At 45.4% G+C, this 19,298-nt stretch overlaps 1 protein-coding gene across 6 annotated transcripts in view; it reads left to right on the top strand.

Moving 5' to 3' along the window:
• Positions 1-19,298, top strand: part of LOC119391221 (ankyrin repeat and KH domain-containing protein 1) — a 204,064-nt gene that overhangs the window by 107,111 nt on the left and 77,655 nt on the right. For all 6 annotated transcript variants that reach the window (XM_049414348.1, XM_037658948.2, XM_049414346.1 and 3 more), the window contains 2 exons: positions 2,072-2,472; positions 5,952-6,225. In XM_049414348.1, coding sequence (XP_049270305.1) covers positions 2,072-2,472; positions 5,952-6,225 — 675 coding nt within the window. The remainder of the gene's footprint in view (positions 1-2,071; positions 2,473-5,951; positions 6,226-19,298) is intronic.

Here is a 19,298-nt window from a genome sequence, read left to right as displayed (position 1 = left end):
AAAAAGTTGCTTTGCTGCAACACAGTGATGACACGCAGGCAGCATGTCACCTGCTCCTCGCAGCGTCAGCGCATCATGATGTGACCATTCGCCCATTGCTTCTGGTAGAATAAAGACTAATAATGAGCAGTGTGTCGGAATTCGCTATGTGTTCTGGGTGGAGAAGATGATCATTGAAGTTTTCGAACAGAGTTTTTGAAGTAGGTGTTGCAGGCAAGTACTCCGTCAGCAGTGCAATTGCGCAAATTGCCGGAACAACCGCCAATCGGAGGTTCGCATACATCGTGAATTGCGCCAGACCGCCCTCTATTAATTTCTCTATTTTCACAGAAAGAATGGGTAAATCATGACGTGCTGACGTTGAAGCATGCGTCATGGTGCCCGCATGTCACCGCTGTGTTGCAGTGAAGCATGCCTTCTTTTCCACAGGTGCACATTTCAGCTGATCACGAGGCCGCTTCTTTTTTTTTTTTCTTGCACTGGCAGCAGGGAGGCTGGGATGCTTCTCTTGTCACTCATTAGTATCGCTACATTGCATTGCCTTGTGGCTCCTAAGGGCCACCATTTCTGCGGATTTGCGGCGAAATCGGGATTAGGAATTGGCACATGGCACCCAAAGTTTTCGAATTAACTGGGCTGGTACTGACCACCGCTTCAAATTATCCACTGAAATTTACATTGCAAAATACGGGGCTGCAGAAATTTTTCTAATTATGCGCGATTTCGAAATAACCGAGTTCGAATTAATGAGGTTTTACTGTATTACCCTCACATCGATTCATCATTTTTTAAGTTTAAAAGCTTGTTATACCGGCTTATATGCTCCAAGTATAGTAAATTTGAAAATGTAACATATTTTACAGGTTATCACTTGCACTCTACCAAAAGTCAGACCCTGCTACTACTTGAAGTTGCTTCCACTTCCCTTTGAACCAAAAAGAATGACATGCGTATGCCTTGTTTCAACTTTAAAAATATTGCGCTGGTTAGTTGGGTCATGACAAATATGCTCATTTTTCTTTATAATATGTGACATAAACTATTCGAATTCACTTCGAAATTTGCTTCGATCAAATCACTATTCGCTTCAAATTCGCTTCGGACCTAAAATTTACTATCCGCACAAGCCTAGCGTCCCCCGATTATGTGATGACCCACGTTTTACAACAAATCAGTTCGGTCCCGGCAAAATGTCCGTAGAAATAATGTATTGAAAACCTCTGTTGCATGATACTGTTACGCTGAACACACATCGTACGACGACTCTCTGGTGCTGTCCAATAAAAAAAAATGATTTTTTTTTTTTTGCTCTAATCTGACGCACAACAAAGTTACACTGGTTTAAAATAAAAATATACTGCCCGGAGAAAAAAGTTCGCTCCACCTCCTCCAATTAAATGCTTGGCTGTCATTTTTAAAGATAATTTAATCGACCCTCCTTGGAGAAGTGCAGGTTCGTGCCGTGGGGTTTTTCAGGTGTTCTGTACCCGCTTCTTGGGCAAGACTGAGTGTCATTGCATATATTTGTAGTTGTTCAATTATACGACGGTTCTGCGTGGTCCTCTCAAGGTCGTATAATCGGGGTTCCACTGTATTTGCCACTTTGCTTATGGAAAGCATACAATGGCTGATCCGATTTTGATTCTGACTGTGCTGTACAAGTTACACCACATTGCTGCCTGGTAAAACACATTCACATGCGTGTGATGTTCAGCAGAAAATTATTGGGACACTAAAACAAAGAAATGTAAGAATGTATTGGTGTCCAAGCATGTAAGCGAACCAAGTACTTCCAGCTCTTTAGCATGTTTCATCACTGCTGGGATTTTCACCAGTGAGGAAATTGTACATTCTTGTAAAACAAAAACTAATGGAGATGTCTATATGAAAATATTAATTTATCTCCAGTTTGGTTGTAGTGCGGATGCCTAATTTCAGCACTCTGCCAAGGAACAAAAAAGGAAATGATCCCGTGTCCCCCTGGTGATGAGAACAGATGCAAAACCAACTGCAGTAATTGGTTGGTTTTATATCGGTTCTTGTCATGAAAGTCTTGTGTTTGCTGCCGTAGGTGGCTACCTGGATGTGGTGCAGCTACTGGTGGCGTCGCGGGCCGACATAGACAGCATGGACAACCGGCGGGTGTCGTGCCTGATGGCGGCCTTTAGGCGAGGTCACGTGAAGGCGGCCAAGTGGCTGGTGAAGCAGGTCGCCCAGTTCCCCTCGGATCAGGAAATGGCCCGCTTCATGGCTACTCTGGGGCCGGATTCACGGGACCTCCTTCGCAAATGTCATCAGTGCACGGAGGTGATCCATGCTGCCAAGGAACGTCAGGCAGCTGAAGCCAACAAGTGTGCCTCCTCCCTCCTTGAAGAGCTCGATCTCGAGCGCTCGCGGGAGGAAAGCCGCCGAGCTGCGGCCGCCCGCCGCCGAGAGCGGAAACGCCGCAAGAAGAAAGAGAAACAAGAGCAGGTTGGTTCTGGCTTTGGTCAATGCTGCGTATTTAGTACAGGAGCAGTTGAGCGTTTCTTTTTAAGGTGCTGGCACTAACTGTTTCTAGTGTTTACTCACCCTTTTTGTGCTCCTTCCCATCTTTTTGGAAATTAATAACTGCAATTCCAAGCTGAAGGACAAACTTGGCAGCAGCTTCTTGTGGAAAACTTTGTTTTCCATGTTGCCCCCATGCCCTCCTTTGCAAATATAGAGCGCAAGTTTTGCAGTATAAATAAGATGTCACGGGGCAGAAGTGCACTTGATATGGCATGGAATGCATGGTGTTAAATAGAAAGTGTTTGGCTCTGCACACTGTGTTCACTGAAAGCAAATGGTAGTACTTGGGGCGCCTTTCTGGCTCACAAAAATAGTTTTCATCTGGCTTGCTTGTGTGTCCTTTCTCGGATACTGTCTGCTGTCTACTTTCTTATCAAGAGTGCTATGTCACATGGCATTCTTGTCCGGGAAGTACCGGGCGTGTAACAGTTATGCAGGGAAAGGCTATAAATAGATTATGATTATTGTTTTGCAGCGAAAGACACCCCAAATATACCATTTTTGTCTTGAGTGTACCATCAAATCCTGCTGCAATGAAATTGGTGAGATCCACAAAAAAGTCTGTTGTCACGGAGTTTCGTTGTAGCAAAATCTCATGTATAGGCCACAAAATTTCGGCAGATCCGCTGATTGACTAGTCCTCTGGTCTCAGCAAGTGCATGCATTATTTTTTTTTGCATTGAACTCTCGCTAACTCAGACGTATTTAGTCGCACACAGAGTTACCTATAGACGATCCTCGAAGTGTGCCAAGCATGGAGCGCCGCGAACACGCGTGTCAAAGCTTCATCAGAGGTCAAATGAAAACTAAGTGCCGAAGTCTGCACAATCATAGTCGTAAGCAAACAACAGGAAAGCCGAAACACTTCGTGCCTTTTTACATTTTTTATATCCGTATACCTTCAAAGCTGGGTCGTCGCTATCAGTGTTCACAACAATCACCTGCGGTTTCATACACAGCAGTTGTGGCAAACGATAGTTCTGTTTTCGATCCATGTGCACTGGCCGCACATGTGCCTTCAGATCTGCGTCGTTTGCTGCCTATGATTGCGTCTACAGTGGAACCTCGTTAATGCGTACCTGCCGGGAACGCCGCATAACTACACGCTAAACAGCAGTACGCATTAACCACCAAGTAAAAATTTGCGCCACCTTGCGTAAGTCATCGCCGCTAGCACAGAAATAAATACGGTGCCATAGCAAATATTGCCCAATGTACCCACTGCAAAGCCTTTTTTTTTTTGCCAAAGTGGAGAAAAGATTCTGGTACTCTCGCACGACTGTCCGATAGTGCCGATAGCGACACCAAGGAGCATTTTGGAACTATTACAGGGTCTGGTATATGCAGTGACCAACGTGGCGACAGAACAGACAGTGTCAGCTTTCCGCGATATATGTGTGCGCGTCAATACCGCGATCTGCTACTAAACGAAAACTGGCACAGTTCCAGTGAAATGCGGTAAGGCTGCGTGGGGCCGATCGTCTCCTGGCTAGTTGCGTGCAGCATGTCGCCTTCTCGGCTCACGCCGTCACTGCCGGGCCGCTTGCTGTAGCGCACGCGCGTTTGTCGTGGGAATGTTCTTCGTACCCACTTCGCTCAGGACCGTGCACAGCTGGGGCGAGTAGCTTGTTCAGTTAACGCGGCGATGACAAACTTCCTGCAAGCGAATCGCACTCCGCGACGCTCTAGCGGTCCTGGCAGCGGATGGAGGCGCGTTTGGGTGGTAGCCGAATGAAAGCGTGCAGCATGGTTACAACAGCGCTATGCTTGCTGTATCGTACGCATGCGTTTAGCGTGATAGCGTCAATGCAAAGAATTTTCTCGTCGCCCGCAACCAGCAACGCTCAACTCCGCAACAGCGAGCTGCTTTCGTTCCTACAAAGCGACGTGCGCTTGAACACGGCCCCGCACAACAAGGCGGCAGGGATCGGCGGCCCAGCGCATTCAGGTTGTCGCCTGTCAAAAGCATGCAGTAGGCTTAAAGTAGTGCTGCACCGCACGCGTGCTCGAGCAGATATCTGAAGATACTTATTGTGATAAGGTTGTCAGCGATAAATCATGCTGGCACGTTCGTTGGTGGGCACCGCCTCACCTTCGTTTTGTCCCGATGCTTACCCACAAAGGCGTCGCCGCAATCGCGCGGAACTTGGAATCGGTGATCGACCGATCTACGCACTTTTTGAAAAGACTGAAAACCTTTGGCGGCACATTGTGGCGTCGGGAAGTTCAGCAGCGCAGTAAAATTTTATGGCACAAAAAGTTATCGTGGTATGCATGGTACGCACTAACCAGTAGGCGTAGGACGAAGCACTACGGCTTAAGCGGTCAGTGAATGCATTAGGTTCTATGAGACTCGGTTGGGGATTCATCGCAACTACATCTTAACCGGGTCCGTATTAACGAGGTTCGACTGTATCATGGTTTTGTGGATTTTGTCAGCAGCGGTTGCGGCAAGCACCATAACTTTGATTCAGTGAGCCTTAGATGCACACATACTTTTGGAGTTTTTTGGTCGTCAATGATCGCATTGACACAACCGCGATATTGTTCGCAGCGGTTTTGGCAGAATGTAGTTTTGCTTGTATTGTGCGTGGTGGCCACGCATGGGGCTTCAGAAAGCTATACACTAAAACCCCATTATAACAAAGTCACATCTGCCACGAAAATAACTTCGTTATATCCAAAAATTCGTTATAAATGTTTATTTTAGCACTGTAGCTATGACAAGACTATTCTTCATTTACTTCGTTATAACCAATAATTCGTTATATCCGTATTCGTTATAACAAGGTTTGAGTGTAGTTGTCATGATGAGTACCGTGGCTGTCTGTACTAGTGACGACTAGCAGTAGTTCTTGAAGGATTCTGCTGTGGGCCGCACGCGCATCAAACCTGCTGGCTGCATTGTGACGGATAGACAATCTGTCACCGAGCAGCTCAATGGCGAAAATATTATCTAAATGTGCGTATGGTATCGGAAAGCATCTCTCAGATGAAGACACTGGTCTTGCAATGCAGCCGCACTGCCCTGAAGTCATGAACCAATGAGAAATTGTCGAGTTGCCATAGAATTTCATGTCAGTTCTATGCAAGCGTCTTTTCCCTATGTGGTAGCACTCGTGAAAACTTTGTCGAAGCGGAGTTACCCAAGAATGTCGACACATTTTTCTTGTCGTTTTGTATGGGCATCAGACGAGGAATTGAACGTTTTTCATTGTGGCAGAATCTTTGTTGTAGAGGTGTTTGTTATAGTGGAATTTGACTGTACATGAAATTGTCTTCCTGCTAGCCTTGTTTGCTGGCGCATTGTGTAGATGGCCAGCAAGGCATGCTTTGACCCCTGTGCCTAATTTACCTACTGGTGTGAGGGCCTGCATGTTGCATATTGGTATGGCTTGCAGATGCGGCTAGCCAAGCTTGAAGCGGAGGGCGGGGACAAGGCGGCTATGGCAAGTGCAAACAACGGGAAGGACTCTGACAAGGACTCCAAGAGTGAAGGAGACAAGCCTCCAACGAGCTCCCAGTCTGAGGAGGAGGACGATGACGACGAGGAGGAAGAGGAAGAGGACAACCGGACTTCTGCTCCCAGTAGCGTAAGCAGGGCGGCAGAGCTGGACGAGCGGCTACCTAATCCTGGAGGTGGTGGAGGGAACCCTCTGGCTGCCGCCACCTCTGGTGGGTTTTGGGGCCAATAAGGCCACTGGATTTGTTTTGCGCTTTCTGCTGGCACAAGAATCAGATGAGCTGGTTCATTAACCTTGTAATGCCCAACATTTTCAGTTAAACCTCAATACGATGAAACTCTTGCTGTAACGAAGTATTTGTTACCTCAACATAGAGAGTCATGTTTATCCATGATTTCAATGAAATGAAGTTTAGGTCGCAGGATCGAATCCCGGCCGCGGCTGTCTCGTTTTGGTGGAGGGGAAATGCTAGAAACCCGTGTACTTAGATATAGGTGCACGTTAAAGAACCCTAGGTGGGTGAAATTTCCGGAGCCCTTCACTATGGCGTCCCTCATTATCATATTGTGTTTTTGGGGCGTAAAACCTCAACAATTATTATTAATAATGAAATAAGCTTCACTGCTGGTGCTAGTGGTCGAAACGTGAGGTTTTTGCAAATGCATTTTTCACTTGCACGGAGTGCAGCTGAGGAGCAGCCGCCAAAGTAGAGCGTTTTTTTCCTTAGCGGTTTGGGGGCAAGGGAGAAACTCTGTGCTCTCCTCCTCCACTCTGGTGTGGAGGAGATGAGAGCATGCATGCCAGTTAGCCTAGCGCAGGGGTTCTCAAACATTCTGGCCTTCGGGAACCCCTTTAGCATGAGGAAAATTGAGAAGTGAGAAGTGAAATTGAGCTCGTGCTTGCCAAGCAAAGTATTAATGCCGCTGCATTAGCTTGTTATCTTTAGGCTTGAAGGCCATCACTGTTGATCTGGAAATCACGATACACTCAAACCTCGATATAACGAATTATCGGTTATAACGAAGTAAATGAAAAATAGCCTTGTCATAGCTACTTTGTTCAAAATAAATATTTATAACGAATTTTCGGATATAACGAAGTTACTTTCGTAGCAGATGTGACTTTGTTATAATGAGGTTTGAGTGTAGTACGTAGACCTTGTGGGATCTAGAAATGATCTGCGCTCATGGAACACATGGACACAGTCACACTGTTGAGCAAACAAACATATACATTTATTATGAGCTTTTACATAACGGTGAGCTCGCCAGCCAAATCTTATAAATAACTAGTAACATCACAAATAATCCAATACAGTCATCTATCGATTTTTCGGACGCCCTATTTTCTGGACATGCTCGAAAATTCAGATGTTTTCGCGGCACTGTCACCAGTCCCATAGACGCCAATGTATGAGAACGTCCGAAATTTCGGACGCTGAAACTCTTCAGCGTCTGATTTTTTGGACTCTGCCCAAATTGCAGGTCCGAAAGGCATTAAGTGAAGCCCCCACCTCTGCCGCGTCTATCACCACGTAGCTTTGAACCAGCGCTTTCACAAGTCGATCCGTTTGCGACAGTAGCAGAGTCTGAAAGTCAGCTTTGCCGCAATGCCGAAACGTTATGGTGCGAAGCAGACCAGAAATTCAAAGGGGCCGACGGCGCCGTTGACGATGCCTTTACGTATAGCAGCGGAAATGTACGGAGGCATGACGGCAGCAGGTGGCAAACGCGCCAGTGCAGTTTAATCACTGACAACCCTTACGATAAGCATCTTCAGTTAACTGCTCGGTTTGTGCATGTGGCCTAGCGCAGTTGTATGCGTACTGCATGCATTTAAGGGGGGACGTGGCTTTCGGTACCAACTTTCTTATTTCTTCGTGGATTTTGATGAAAATTGGCACACTTATTGGAAATGTCTTTTTAATGTTACAGTAGAAATTTCATGAATATATCTTTACAACTTTTTGATTTACAATATATTTCTCCTTCTGGTCTTGTTCAGAGTCTGACTCGCTTAAAAAATACAATAAGAAACTTGTTCAAAGCGCTATCGATTCTTAGATGTCTGATTGCGGGCATGACATTCATAAATTTTTTTATTTGCAGCACAGTTTTTTTTAGTTCTAATTTTTCGTGAAGTGGACTGCACAACAGGCATCGAGCCTCCGTGCAACTCGTCAAATAGCTAATTATCAAAAGGCAATACTGAAAATGCAAGAATGTCATGCCCTGGACTGTACTTCAAGGAATATAGAACAAAAGACGGAACTGAAATAGACACAAGCGGTTGCTGAGAAATCAGCGGGACAAGCGAGGCAGAAAGCAAGAAAAGTCATTTTAAGAAAACGGCGCTATCAATACAATTTGGCCGAGAATGTCTGCCACGGTTACGGTGCTTGGCTGCTGACCTGAAGGTCGCGGGTTTGATTCTGGCCGCGGCAGTCGCATTTCGGTGATGGCGAAATGGTAGAGGCCTGTACGACGTCGGTGCACGTTACCAGATGGTAGAAATTTCCAGAGCCCTCCACTACGGTGGCTCTCATAATCATATTGTGGTTTTGGGACGTAAAACCCCAGATATTATTATTAATTTGGCTGACGAAGTTTAATGTTTGACGGAAGCCTGTCTGGTCGGGATGTGACATGGTGAAGGCAAAAATCCTGGTGAAACTTGATACATGGTGAAGGTAAAAGCACGGGAACAAGGCTCCCGTGTGGGAGCCGAAACGTCTTTTTCTGTGTGTTTTAATTTTCACTTTGGCCGGCGCAGTGCTTCGGGCTTTTTACCTTTACGATTAATTTGGCTGAGAATGCACTCTTCAGCTCCGAAGAAGAAGAAGAAACACCTTTTGTTAGCATAGATGGTAAAAAAAAAACTCAACATCATGCAAAAACGCTGAAGTTAGTGGAGCCTCCTCTTACTTTCTAGTCCTACCCTTCTCGCATATGCTGCCGTGGTAGTTGAGTGGTTACGCTGCTCGGCTGCTGATTTGGAAGACGAGGGTTCGATACCAGCCACAACGGTTGCATTTGGATGCAGGTGAAATGCTTGAGGGCCGTGCACTGTGCATTGTCAGTGCACCTCAAAGAACCCCAGGGGGGTCTAAATTATCTCGAGCCCTCCATTACAGCGTCTCTGATAGCCGGAGTCTCTTTGGGACATTAAACTCCTCAAATCGGCCACCGCCTCCTCACATACAATTTGGCCACATGGCAAAAGGATAAACAAATACAGCCTGATTCCACTGCAGTGAAATTGACAGGATGTTTGAAAAAATTTATTGTCGTGGAATTTTGTTGCAGCGAAAGCCTAAATTCGGAAAATCGGACGATTCCAGCCTGCCCTTTGTTCACTCGGATGTACCTGGCCACACCCCAAGTTGTTACAGTCAGTGTAAGATGTTTCGGACCACATAAGGGCCACGAGATAGTATGACAAATTCGGGCTTTTTTTACTTTGCTGAGGGGTAAAATTGCTAGAGCCACATTTGAAACGGCTCATAAGGGGGGACACTGCTCTTAAAATTTTTTTCTCATTTCTTGATCGATTTTGATCATACTTGGTGAGTTTATGTATATTTGTGTGCAGATTTCAAATATGCAATTACTTTTCTAGTATAACCAGTAGTTCCTAAAATACAAAATATTTTATGTGCCTTTTGGGGAGGCAGATTTTTTTTCAACAAAGAGAGTTACAAAGTAAATCAGCGTATCACAATAACCTGTAATCAGAACTGAGTGCAGTGAAACAAAAACTGATGTTCTAAGCCCATTAGAACAAAAGTTATGGTATGTTGAACATTCACAAGTACTTTCAATTTTGTTTTTGCGCATTTTCTCCCTTACTAAGAGTCTTCTCGCAGCCAGCGTGGTGTTTTTGGTAACGTGAAAGAGTACTTTACTAGGGATGGGCGAATATTCGGGCATTTCGAATATTCGAACGAATATTACAGCATTCAAATTCGCTTTGATATGAATTTAGATTATTCAAAATTTCGAAGTCGAAATGAACGAACATATGTATACATTTGACCACACATAACCCCCTGTAAAGGTGGTTTCACTGCAGCGTCTGGTTGCTGTGCCGTGAAACAACCCACCCAGGGAAATCTGCACTGCCGCGAAGCCACACTTCAAGGTTAAATGTACATTTTTTTTTTTTTCAGTTTAAAAGCGTGTTATATGGGTTTATATGTGCTAAGTATAGTAATTTTTAAATTGTAACGTATTGCGCCACTTATAACTTGCACCCTACTGCTATTCAAATCTTCATACTATTCGAGGCTGCTTCCACTTCATTTCAAACAAGGTTCGTGACAAAAGTGCTCATTTTTTTTAATAATATGTGGTAAATACTATTCGAGCTATTCGATTCGAAATTATTCGACCAAATCACTATTCGCTTCAGATTCGCTTCGAACTTCAAATACACTATTCGCCCATCCCTATACTTTACTAATATGAGAAAAATCGTTTTGCTCTTTAGTATCCCTTTAACAAGCGACTCTGGGCTTGTGCAGTAAGCTCTCGTGAATACTTCTCAGCAGCCCCTCGTGTGTGTATATATACATTTATATATAGCACCCCCTTTTATTGGTGCTGAAAAGTTTGTGGCTGTGTCATCTCTCGCTCAGAATTAAAACAAACATAGAACCACAAGAAAGCTTGATGTCTTGTTAAGTAATTGTGCAAGTATGAGATGTGTCCGATTTTCACAACTAGTGTCAATTTCAGGCGGAACGTGAGATGGCAGACGTATAAGCAGGTTTCTTGTAGGGGGAGTTGCATATATAATATGTTCAGGGAATTTTACTGACATTATCAGGGAAAACCCGAAAAATTCAAGTAATAAAAAATTTCAGTAATTTATTAGACGCCCTGATACCCATGAATGTGGAAGGTGGGAGCAGCCACCACTGGTAGTGCTCCACATGCATAATGTAGAGGTTGTGGGTGTGGCTACCACCAGAAGCAAGTTGTTTTTTGTTCGCTTGCATTTACCTCTATCTTGAAATTTGTACACTTTAATTAAACTCACAATTAACTTCCCGTATGCTTTTCTTGGCTTCGTTATTTGTGGCTAACAGAAATCTGGCCCTTCAATCGATTCCCCTTGTTCGTGGCAGAGGTTTCTTTGCACACATGCATTCAACACCAACTGCATTGCCAAAGTCGATTTGGCTTTGCTCGTTCTTGTACCTTAAGCAGAATGAAACAAACTAAGAAATTATTATAATTTAATATGGACAACAGTGCATAGCATCTATGGCAGTGCTTTTTGATAAGCTGGAGAATTTTCAGTTGCAGGAAGTTTACTACTGTATACCTTCGCATGGTTAACCGGCGCCGAAAATGAAAAAAATTGGTGTTATAGCGTTTCAGTAGGACTGGCAATTGGGAAAGTTGGTATGGATTTATAATTCTGAAATGCTGTGTTGGTGAAGATTGTCTGCTCTATTGTACGCTAGGTGCAGCTTCGTGGCAACACGTTAACGTGCCCTGATCATGGTAATGAGGGCTGTGCCCCTCTCAACCTGCAGATGCCACTCATTTTAATGCACTAAGAGAGGCTAATCAAAATAAGTAAGAAGTGTCTGTCAGAGATTTTCACCTAGTCAGTCTCGCCACAAAGGTGTAAAGTATGAATAGCTGTTTCTTCAATCTGCTATTCCAGGCTTACGATCATAGGTGACCTACTGAGAGCCTCACCTTTGAAGCAGGGAGGCAGGCATGGTAGGTAGCGAGAATGCGTAGGTGCTGGCGAGGGCAAATGGGCATTGTCTGCCCACTAGCCCTTCTCGCCTTGTCTGATTGCCACTTTTGTATAAGCACTTGCACGACTTGTGGCTGTCTGGTTTTTCGGTCATCACGCTCGTTGGTAGTCGTTCATTATACTACAAAAGCGCACCACTATTAGCGTTTAGCGTTATCAAAGAAGTAGGAAGCCGCAAAGCATATAGGAGATGCTGTGTTGATGAATCCTGCGTGCAGCTATGGAGGAAAACAAGTGCCTTCAAGCTGTACACGGTGATTGCAGGTCTTCTTGTGGTCCCTAGACCTTGAACTTGAAATCAACAAAGCCTGGAAAGTTTTTCTGAAAGGAAAAAAAAAAAAACCTGGGTCATGGGTTTGGCCTACCACGTGAGTTTGCTGTCACATGTTATGAAGCAGTACAGCTTTTCTATTAAGGCAGTGGATTGCAATGTGCTAACGCATGCCTGTTGCCTGTGGAAGCAACACGATTACTTGCTTTCTTTGATGCATGATGAAAATAAGACACCTGCGCATCTCTAGGAGCCATTGGACATGACAGTGGTGAAGAAAGGCAGCAGTTGTGTCTGTGTAGCCCTCACCTGCATTCACAGTACACATTCTGGACAGAACGTTTATTCAGGGACAGCTGTATGCAGCTTTCTCTGAATCGTTCGCTGTTTCTTCTAGCAATTCCTGAGCGAGTACTCTGCATGTTCTGATTTTTTTCTAAACACACAAGCCCGACGGCGTCAACTGATAGAAACACAAAGTTGGCCTACACTGTAATGTAGTGTGCCCTCGCCAACAGCACTCAACTGCAGCCCCACGTGATTCTCAAAACTCAGAATTTCTTAAAAATTCACTGTCTGCCAGAGCAGTATTGCATAAAGAGGAAAATTTCTGCATGAACAATGGCTTGGTTATTGATTTGATAACTAGCCAGACTGGCTCATATCATGTTGTCATACTAAATGGAATGATGTGATGGTTGCAGGAGCTTTGAGTTTCGGCTAAGCCTTTGAAGCAAATGAAGTATTTTTATACTGACTAGCCACATCCTAAGATCTTGCTTTTTGTGCCAATGGATTGTGGATGCTTGCAAAGCAGTACCTGTGTAGATAGTTTGCAGGAGCTTCAGAAGATACCTCATTAGCAATAGCCTTAACAAATCGGGAGACTGTATTCTATACTGTTGTTCAAGTGGCAGCGAGAGCAGTGATGTTGATTGGCCATGAATTCAGTTGACAGAACACGAAAAATATATTGTTTTGCAAACGTGCCATGTCACTTATGGGGTAGCTTGGATGTAGCTTTACCCAGTTAATCGTGTGTACAATATACGAGGATGCCTTCAGTTACCGTATATACTGAATCACATGGTAAGGGCCGTACTTTCTTTTCGAAATTTTTGCTTGGTGCGGCTCTTACACGAATCAGGCCGATGACAGCTCACCAAAGGTCTGTACTGTTTCCACAACAGTAGCAGAGTGCAAGAGAGTCACAGATGACATGCCAGGAATGTTTTTATTACGATTCCATTTCACTACAGTAGAACCCCGCTGATACGTTTTTGAAGGGACCGCAGGAAATAAACGTAAGAGACGGGAAACGCAAGAGACAAAAAACAGGAAAAACGACAAAATATTTAGTGGTACAGAATTTTATTTCAATGCTTATGAGCAGCACTAAAATTGGCGCGCTCAGCCGCGATCTAGTCGATGGATAGAAACGCGGAGCTGGGGACGGCCTCATCCACTGAAATGTAATCAACGTATGTGATTTTTTTAACACCAACAGCTGTAGGCATGAAAGAACTAAGCACACGCAATCACGACCAGCGCGGCAAGTCCGACCGCGAACCGCGCGCACGACCATGTGAGCTCCAACCAGCTGGAACCCCTACCGTCCTCCGACAAATAATGATGATGATGAGTCTAAGCCAACACGATGGCGGAAGTGAATGCCAATCTCGAACGGCTTGCTTTCGCAAGCATATCCGTCATAGCTGCCATGTTTGTGCAATACAAATCTCAAAGGCTATGCTTTTGTCAATAGTAAATGCCAATCTCGAAGGCCTTGCTTTCGCGAGCAATTACGTCATAGACGCCATCTTCCCAATACGAATCTCGAAGGCGATGTCTTTGTTTGCATCAATCGAAAGATCCTGTTGTTTGCGCCTCTAATGCGGCTAATGTTGCGGTCAAACCAGGAAAAGCTGCGTGAAAATGCACCATGGCCGCTCTCTTCACTAGTCACTCGGTTGGCTCCGAGCGCATTTCACGACGTATCATACGGGAACGGTCCGACAGTTACGACGTAACGGCGGGGTTCCCAATACATTGTATCCTATGGGAGCTATGCCGGGACCGCCGGAAAACAACGTAACAGCCGGGAAAACGCAGCAGTGAGGAACGCAACAGCGGGGTTCTACTGTATCACTGTTCTCGTTCTCGGAAGAGCTCGCCTCGGCGTCGGTGTCCTCTCAGAGACGATCATCCTCAGTGCCGTTCATGCAGTTTGAAATTCCAGTCACCTTGAAGCTTTTCGCGACTGTTTCAAATGACACGGCACGGCACGCACTCAAAATCCACGCACACACTTGTTGTAGCTATGCCCGCTTCAGCCGTCCTTTAGGGGTCTTCTGATGATGGCCTCCAGCCATCCATTCCGAGTAGCATCGGCAAAATTTTGCTTTAACGGACAATTAACGCAGACGTCGACTGGCTACAGCACACTTGTCAGTCCTCCAGGAATAACGGCCATGTCCGTATGAGTTGTGGTGAGTCGGTTTACAAAGCGATGGAACTTAATCACATGGCTTTCGTACTTGCTTGAAACCGCGTAACCCACCCCCGACTTGCCTTGAATTGTGCCTGGGGTATTTCCACGTGGCGAGCGATGGCCAGGGCTTTCACGCGTATCATGTCAGTTGAGACGGCGTAGCTGTTCCTTCTAGTGTCGATGACATATTTGACAAGTTCGCCTTTGAGCATAGGTCGGCAAACTCACTCATGAGTCGACTCACTCAGACTCAGATCAAACCGTGAGTCTGAGTGAGTCCGCGTGAGTAATATTTTGGTGAGTTTGAGTCCGAGTGAGTCCGCTTGAGAAAAATTTTAGTGAGCCTGAGTCCGAGTGAGTCCGGTTGAGGAAAGTTTAGTTGAGTCTGAGTCCGAGTGAGCCCTAAGAGCAAAATATATTTCTTGAGTGAACTTTGCACTTTTTTGCCGACCTATGGTTTTATCTACACAACTTCAGCATTACTATCAGCCTTATGTCGGCTCAAGTTTATACTCCCGTTGACTCGCACATATTTCAAAGCACCAGTGTTCATACGCCAGCTCAGTATTTATTAAAGGGACCGACAACTGGCCAGAACGGGTGATTAGATCCTGGTGGAAATGAAAAGGCCGTGAATTATAGTGACAGATTCCAGTATACTTTTCGCGATCTGAGTAGGATTTATATTTTTAAATCGCGTTTAAAAGTAACAAAAACCGGTATGACCCACAGCCTAGCGCGAGCGCCTTGAACCAGACGTATGCAGTCTTAAGTACTTTGTTGTACGTAGTCTAATGCTTTTACACGCACCAGAACGAGGGCTGAAAATTTGAATGTTTGAAAATTTGAAACGGGTACCACAAAAGTGGGTTGTCGGTCCCTTTAATCAGAGGCGTGAGTTGCGGAGGAGAGGGGGAGGGGTGGAAGGGCCAGGTGCCGTGACCTCCCCCCTCCAAAAACTTTCACAGAAGTTCTTGTTAAAAATATATTGTGTGGGTAATCTCGTTCAATAAAAATGTCCTTACTGGATTGCAACCACTGATAACTCATATTTGAACGTACGAGATCAAAAGGCGCCAAATGTGTCTAAGGTAAAAGAAGTAAAGCATGAGATGCGGCGCTGCTTTCGTGGCTTCCAGTGAAACGGATGCCGCGGCATGCGAGTTTCATGCGAGTATCACGCGAGTTTGCGCTGCTGCTCGCAAAATGCCATCGACTTACTGTTCTGTGGAGGATTGCTACCACATCATGAACAGCACTGCTGGTATATACTGCTGGTGTATCCTACCACTTGTTTCGTTTTCGAAGGCTTAGCTTGGCTTGACTAAAATGTGATAAAGCGACCTGTGTACGGCCAAAGTACTTCTATAAGAAGCCCCAGAAAGACTCTATAACTATTGTAAAATAATTTAATAGGCTAGAAAGCAGTAGTCGCGGCACCGCAGGCTTTGCAAACGTAACATTGCCTTTTCATACTTAGGGCATAACTTGTCACCACTGCTGGTGACATCGCTATCGCGCTCACCTCTCACTGTTTGCAGCATGTGATATTAAGACTGCATAATCGCTGCAGATCGAAAAACTCTGATTACAAATGTTTTACGGCATTCTCCGCGATACCACTCCGTGATTAGAAGCTCTAACCGGTAAGCTTCCCATTGCACTCAAGAAAATGGGTACCACAAAAGTGGGTTGTCGGTCCCTTTAATCAGAGGCGTGAGTTGCGGAGGAGAGGGGGAGGGGTGGAAGGGCCAGGTGCCGTGACCTCCCCCCTCCAAAAACTTTCACAGAAGTTCTTGTTAAAAATATATTGTGTGGGTAATCTCGTTCAATAAAAATGTCCTTACTGGATTGCAACCACTGATAACTCATATTTGAACGTACGAGATCAAAAGGCGCCAAATAAAGCACCAATTATGCGAGCTATTGGCGTTGACAACATGGTTCAAAAAGCTTATTGTACATGATGATATATGGTGTTTTATGGCGAAAGGGCCATTGATGGCCAAAGAGCGCCAGGACCTGATAGCGGATGTGACCACTGGTGATGTTAAGTGGCTGTATAGGGGCCTAAAATTCCTCGCGCTACAGGCGGGTAAAACATAATTTTATTGAGAGTGACGTGACATGTGTGCAGTGAGCCTCAATGATAAGTGGTCGTGATATTAAAACTATGGATAGATGGCGTCAGCACGAATGCCTCGGTAACAGCCCTATGGTCCAAGGGCCGCGAGGCAGATGATGTCTTGAATGTAGCCACCGCAGCAGCAACCTCTACTCAGAGGTCGTGCTTCGGGTTGCCTTGAAATATGGCGTGAAAGGTATTTACATCTTTTAAAAAGCTAATTATACACTAACGGACTCATGAGTAGACTCACTCAGACTAAGATAGAGCCGTGAGTCTGAGTCCGAGTGAGTCCGGGTGAGTAATATTTTGGTGAGTTTGAGTCCAAGTGAGTCTGGCTAAGAAAAATTTCAGTGAGTCTCAGTCCGAGTGAGTCCGGTTGAGGAAAATTTTGGTGAGTCTGAGTCCGTGTGAGCTCTAAAGGCAAAATATATTCCATGAGTAAGTCTGAGTGAGCGCCACATTTTTTGCCAACCTATGCCTTCGAGTTCCGGGTATTTGCACTTCTTTCTGCGAAACGCCTTTCGGCTCCTGTTGGTAGCGGCGAAGGCATCTTTCTGTTTGATCCAGTAACGCACGCGCTTCTCATCGATGTCATATTTGCGTCCAGCTTCCTGTGCTCCTCGGCATATTCAATTACTTGCAGTTTAAATACTGCAGTGAGCAATCTCAAACGCCGGCCCATCATCCCTCACCTGCACTGGCTCAAACAGGGCTCACTACTACAGACGAAGTGACACCGACAACGATCTGAAGAAATACTGCCAAGCTACCCACACAATGCCAACGATGTGCCACACAAAGCAGTAATGGCATCGTCGAGGTCCGCGGAAGCAGAAAAGCTGGCAGCGCCATCTAGCTGCAATTGAACTAACTACACCTTTCTGGCGAGACTTTTTGAATTTTTTTTTTTTTTTTTTTTCGAAATTCCCCCTCCAAGGTTGGGGTGCGGCCCTTACACGAGTATGTGCGGTATGTCCCCGAATGCTGCACGTGTGGGTTATAAGCAGGGGAGGCGTATGTACATGAAAATATGGTAATTAGCTTACTGTAATTACTAGACTGATTAAGCTCTAAACTTTTTTTTTTTTTTTAATATTGCACTCTATAGCCAGAGACAATAGTGTACAAGTAATACTCCTGGCATGGAGCTGTGTTTGGGCAATGCGGGGTCGATATGCCTTCCTTTAGGCTTGTATTAAAATGTTCAACTGCACCATTTGCATGCATTACTTATAAATTATTGTTGAATATCGGTGCAGCATACACAAGTGGCAAAAAAAAGGGGGAGAAAACAAATGCGCTTGTTACATGGAGCACGCAACAGGGGTGTCAATCTGAGCTTCGACCAAAGATATACAGACAAAAGTTTAGTCAGTGAATGTATCGTGCATCCATACCTTACAGCAGCAGTGGTTCTCAAATGGAGTCCACGAAACCCACACCCACAAGTCAGGCTTGACTTATTCCGAGACTCTCGGAACTGCACCAGCAATCTTTTTGCACATGCTCGCATGACCGGTCACCGCATTTCCCTCTTTCCCCTACATTCCCCAACTAGAGATGTATTCTACGACTTTGTGAACGTCTGATTTTTTCTCACCCCCCAGGACCGCGTGATCGTCGAAAAAGCAATCATTTTTACTTCGCTTCAATGCTAACATAATCAAGGCAACGTCCGAAATAGCTCCGAAGGCCTGCCATGACCAAGCGTCATGGTGCTCGTACTGTAAACCCTCGTGATGTGTATTGGCCGGGAGTGCCACGTAACTATTCCCTAACTGCCGAGTAAAATCCCTGAAAAAGTTTACTTCTAGTTATTTGACCACCAAGTGCAAATGTGCGCCTCCTGACGAGCGCCGCCAATACCGACAAATGCATTCCCTCATTGCAAATGTTGCTCACTACTAGTATTCTTTTATTTTAACAAAGCTCGGATAGAAAGTACGGCTGTCTTGCACGACTGGGGGATAGTGCATGAAATAGCTTGGAAGGCCTGCCATGACCAGGCATGGTGGTGGTGGTGGTGAATTCTTTTATTTCTCCCCAAAAGCGGGGACCAGTCCGGAGACCGGTTGCGCTGGTTTAGAGGAGGTCGGCGGGGATCTTTTGGGATGCCGCAGCTTCCACTGCGCACTGGATGAGTTGGTGTTGGCCTGCTGGCTCGGAGGCACACAGGAGGGACTTCCACAGTCCCTCCTCATACAGTACAGTAAACCCTGTGATTGTGATACCAAGGAGCGTTTCAAAACCTTAAAGTGGTCGAATCCTCCGGCTTTTCTCTGATGCGTGTATGCACGATAAGCTACTGATCGAAAACCTCCATCGTGTCACTGAAACATGGCTTTGCTGCCCTCGTGGCGTTGGTCATCTCCAGCTAGTTGTGTGCACTGCGTCTCCTACTAAGCTCACACCGTCACTGCCAGGACCATGCCAGGACGCTTCACGCTTGCTGTACCGCATGCGTGCATTTGCTCCATAAGTGTACTTCATACCAAAGTGTCCACTCTGTTCCTGGCCGTGCACGTGTGCAGCAAGTTATCTTTTTAGTTAAATACGGTTAAAGCGAGCTGTGTTAGCTCCTGCAAGCGTCGCGCCTCAGCAGCCCGCATGACAGCGGAG

This window comes from Rhipicephalus sanguineus, chromosome 1 (assembly GCF_013339695.2).
Source record: "Rhipicephalus sanguineus isolate Rsan-2018 chromosome 1, BIME_Rsan_1.4, whole genome shotgun sequence".
NCBI classification, from domain to species: Eukaryota; Metazoa; Arthropoda; class Arachnida; order Ixodida; family Ixodidae; genus Rhipicephalus; species Rhipicephalus sanguineus.
This window is presented reverse-complemented; position numbering and strand designations above follow the sequence as displayed.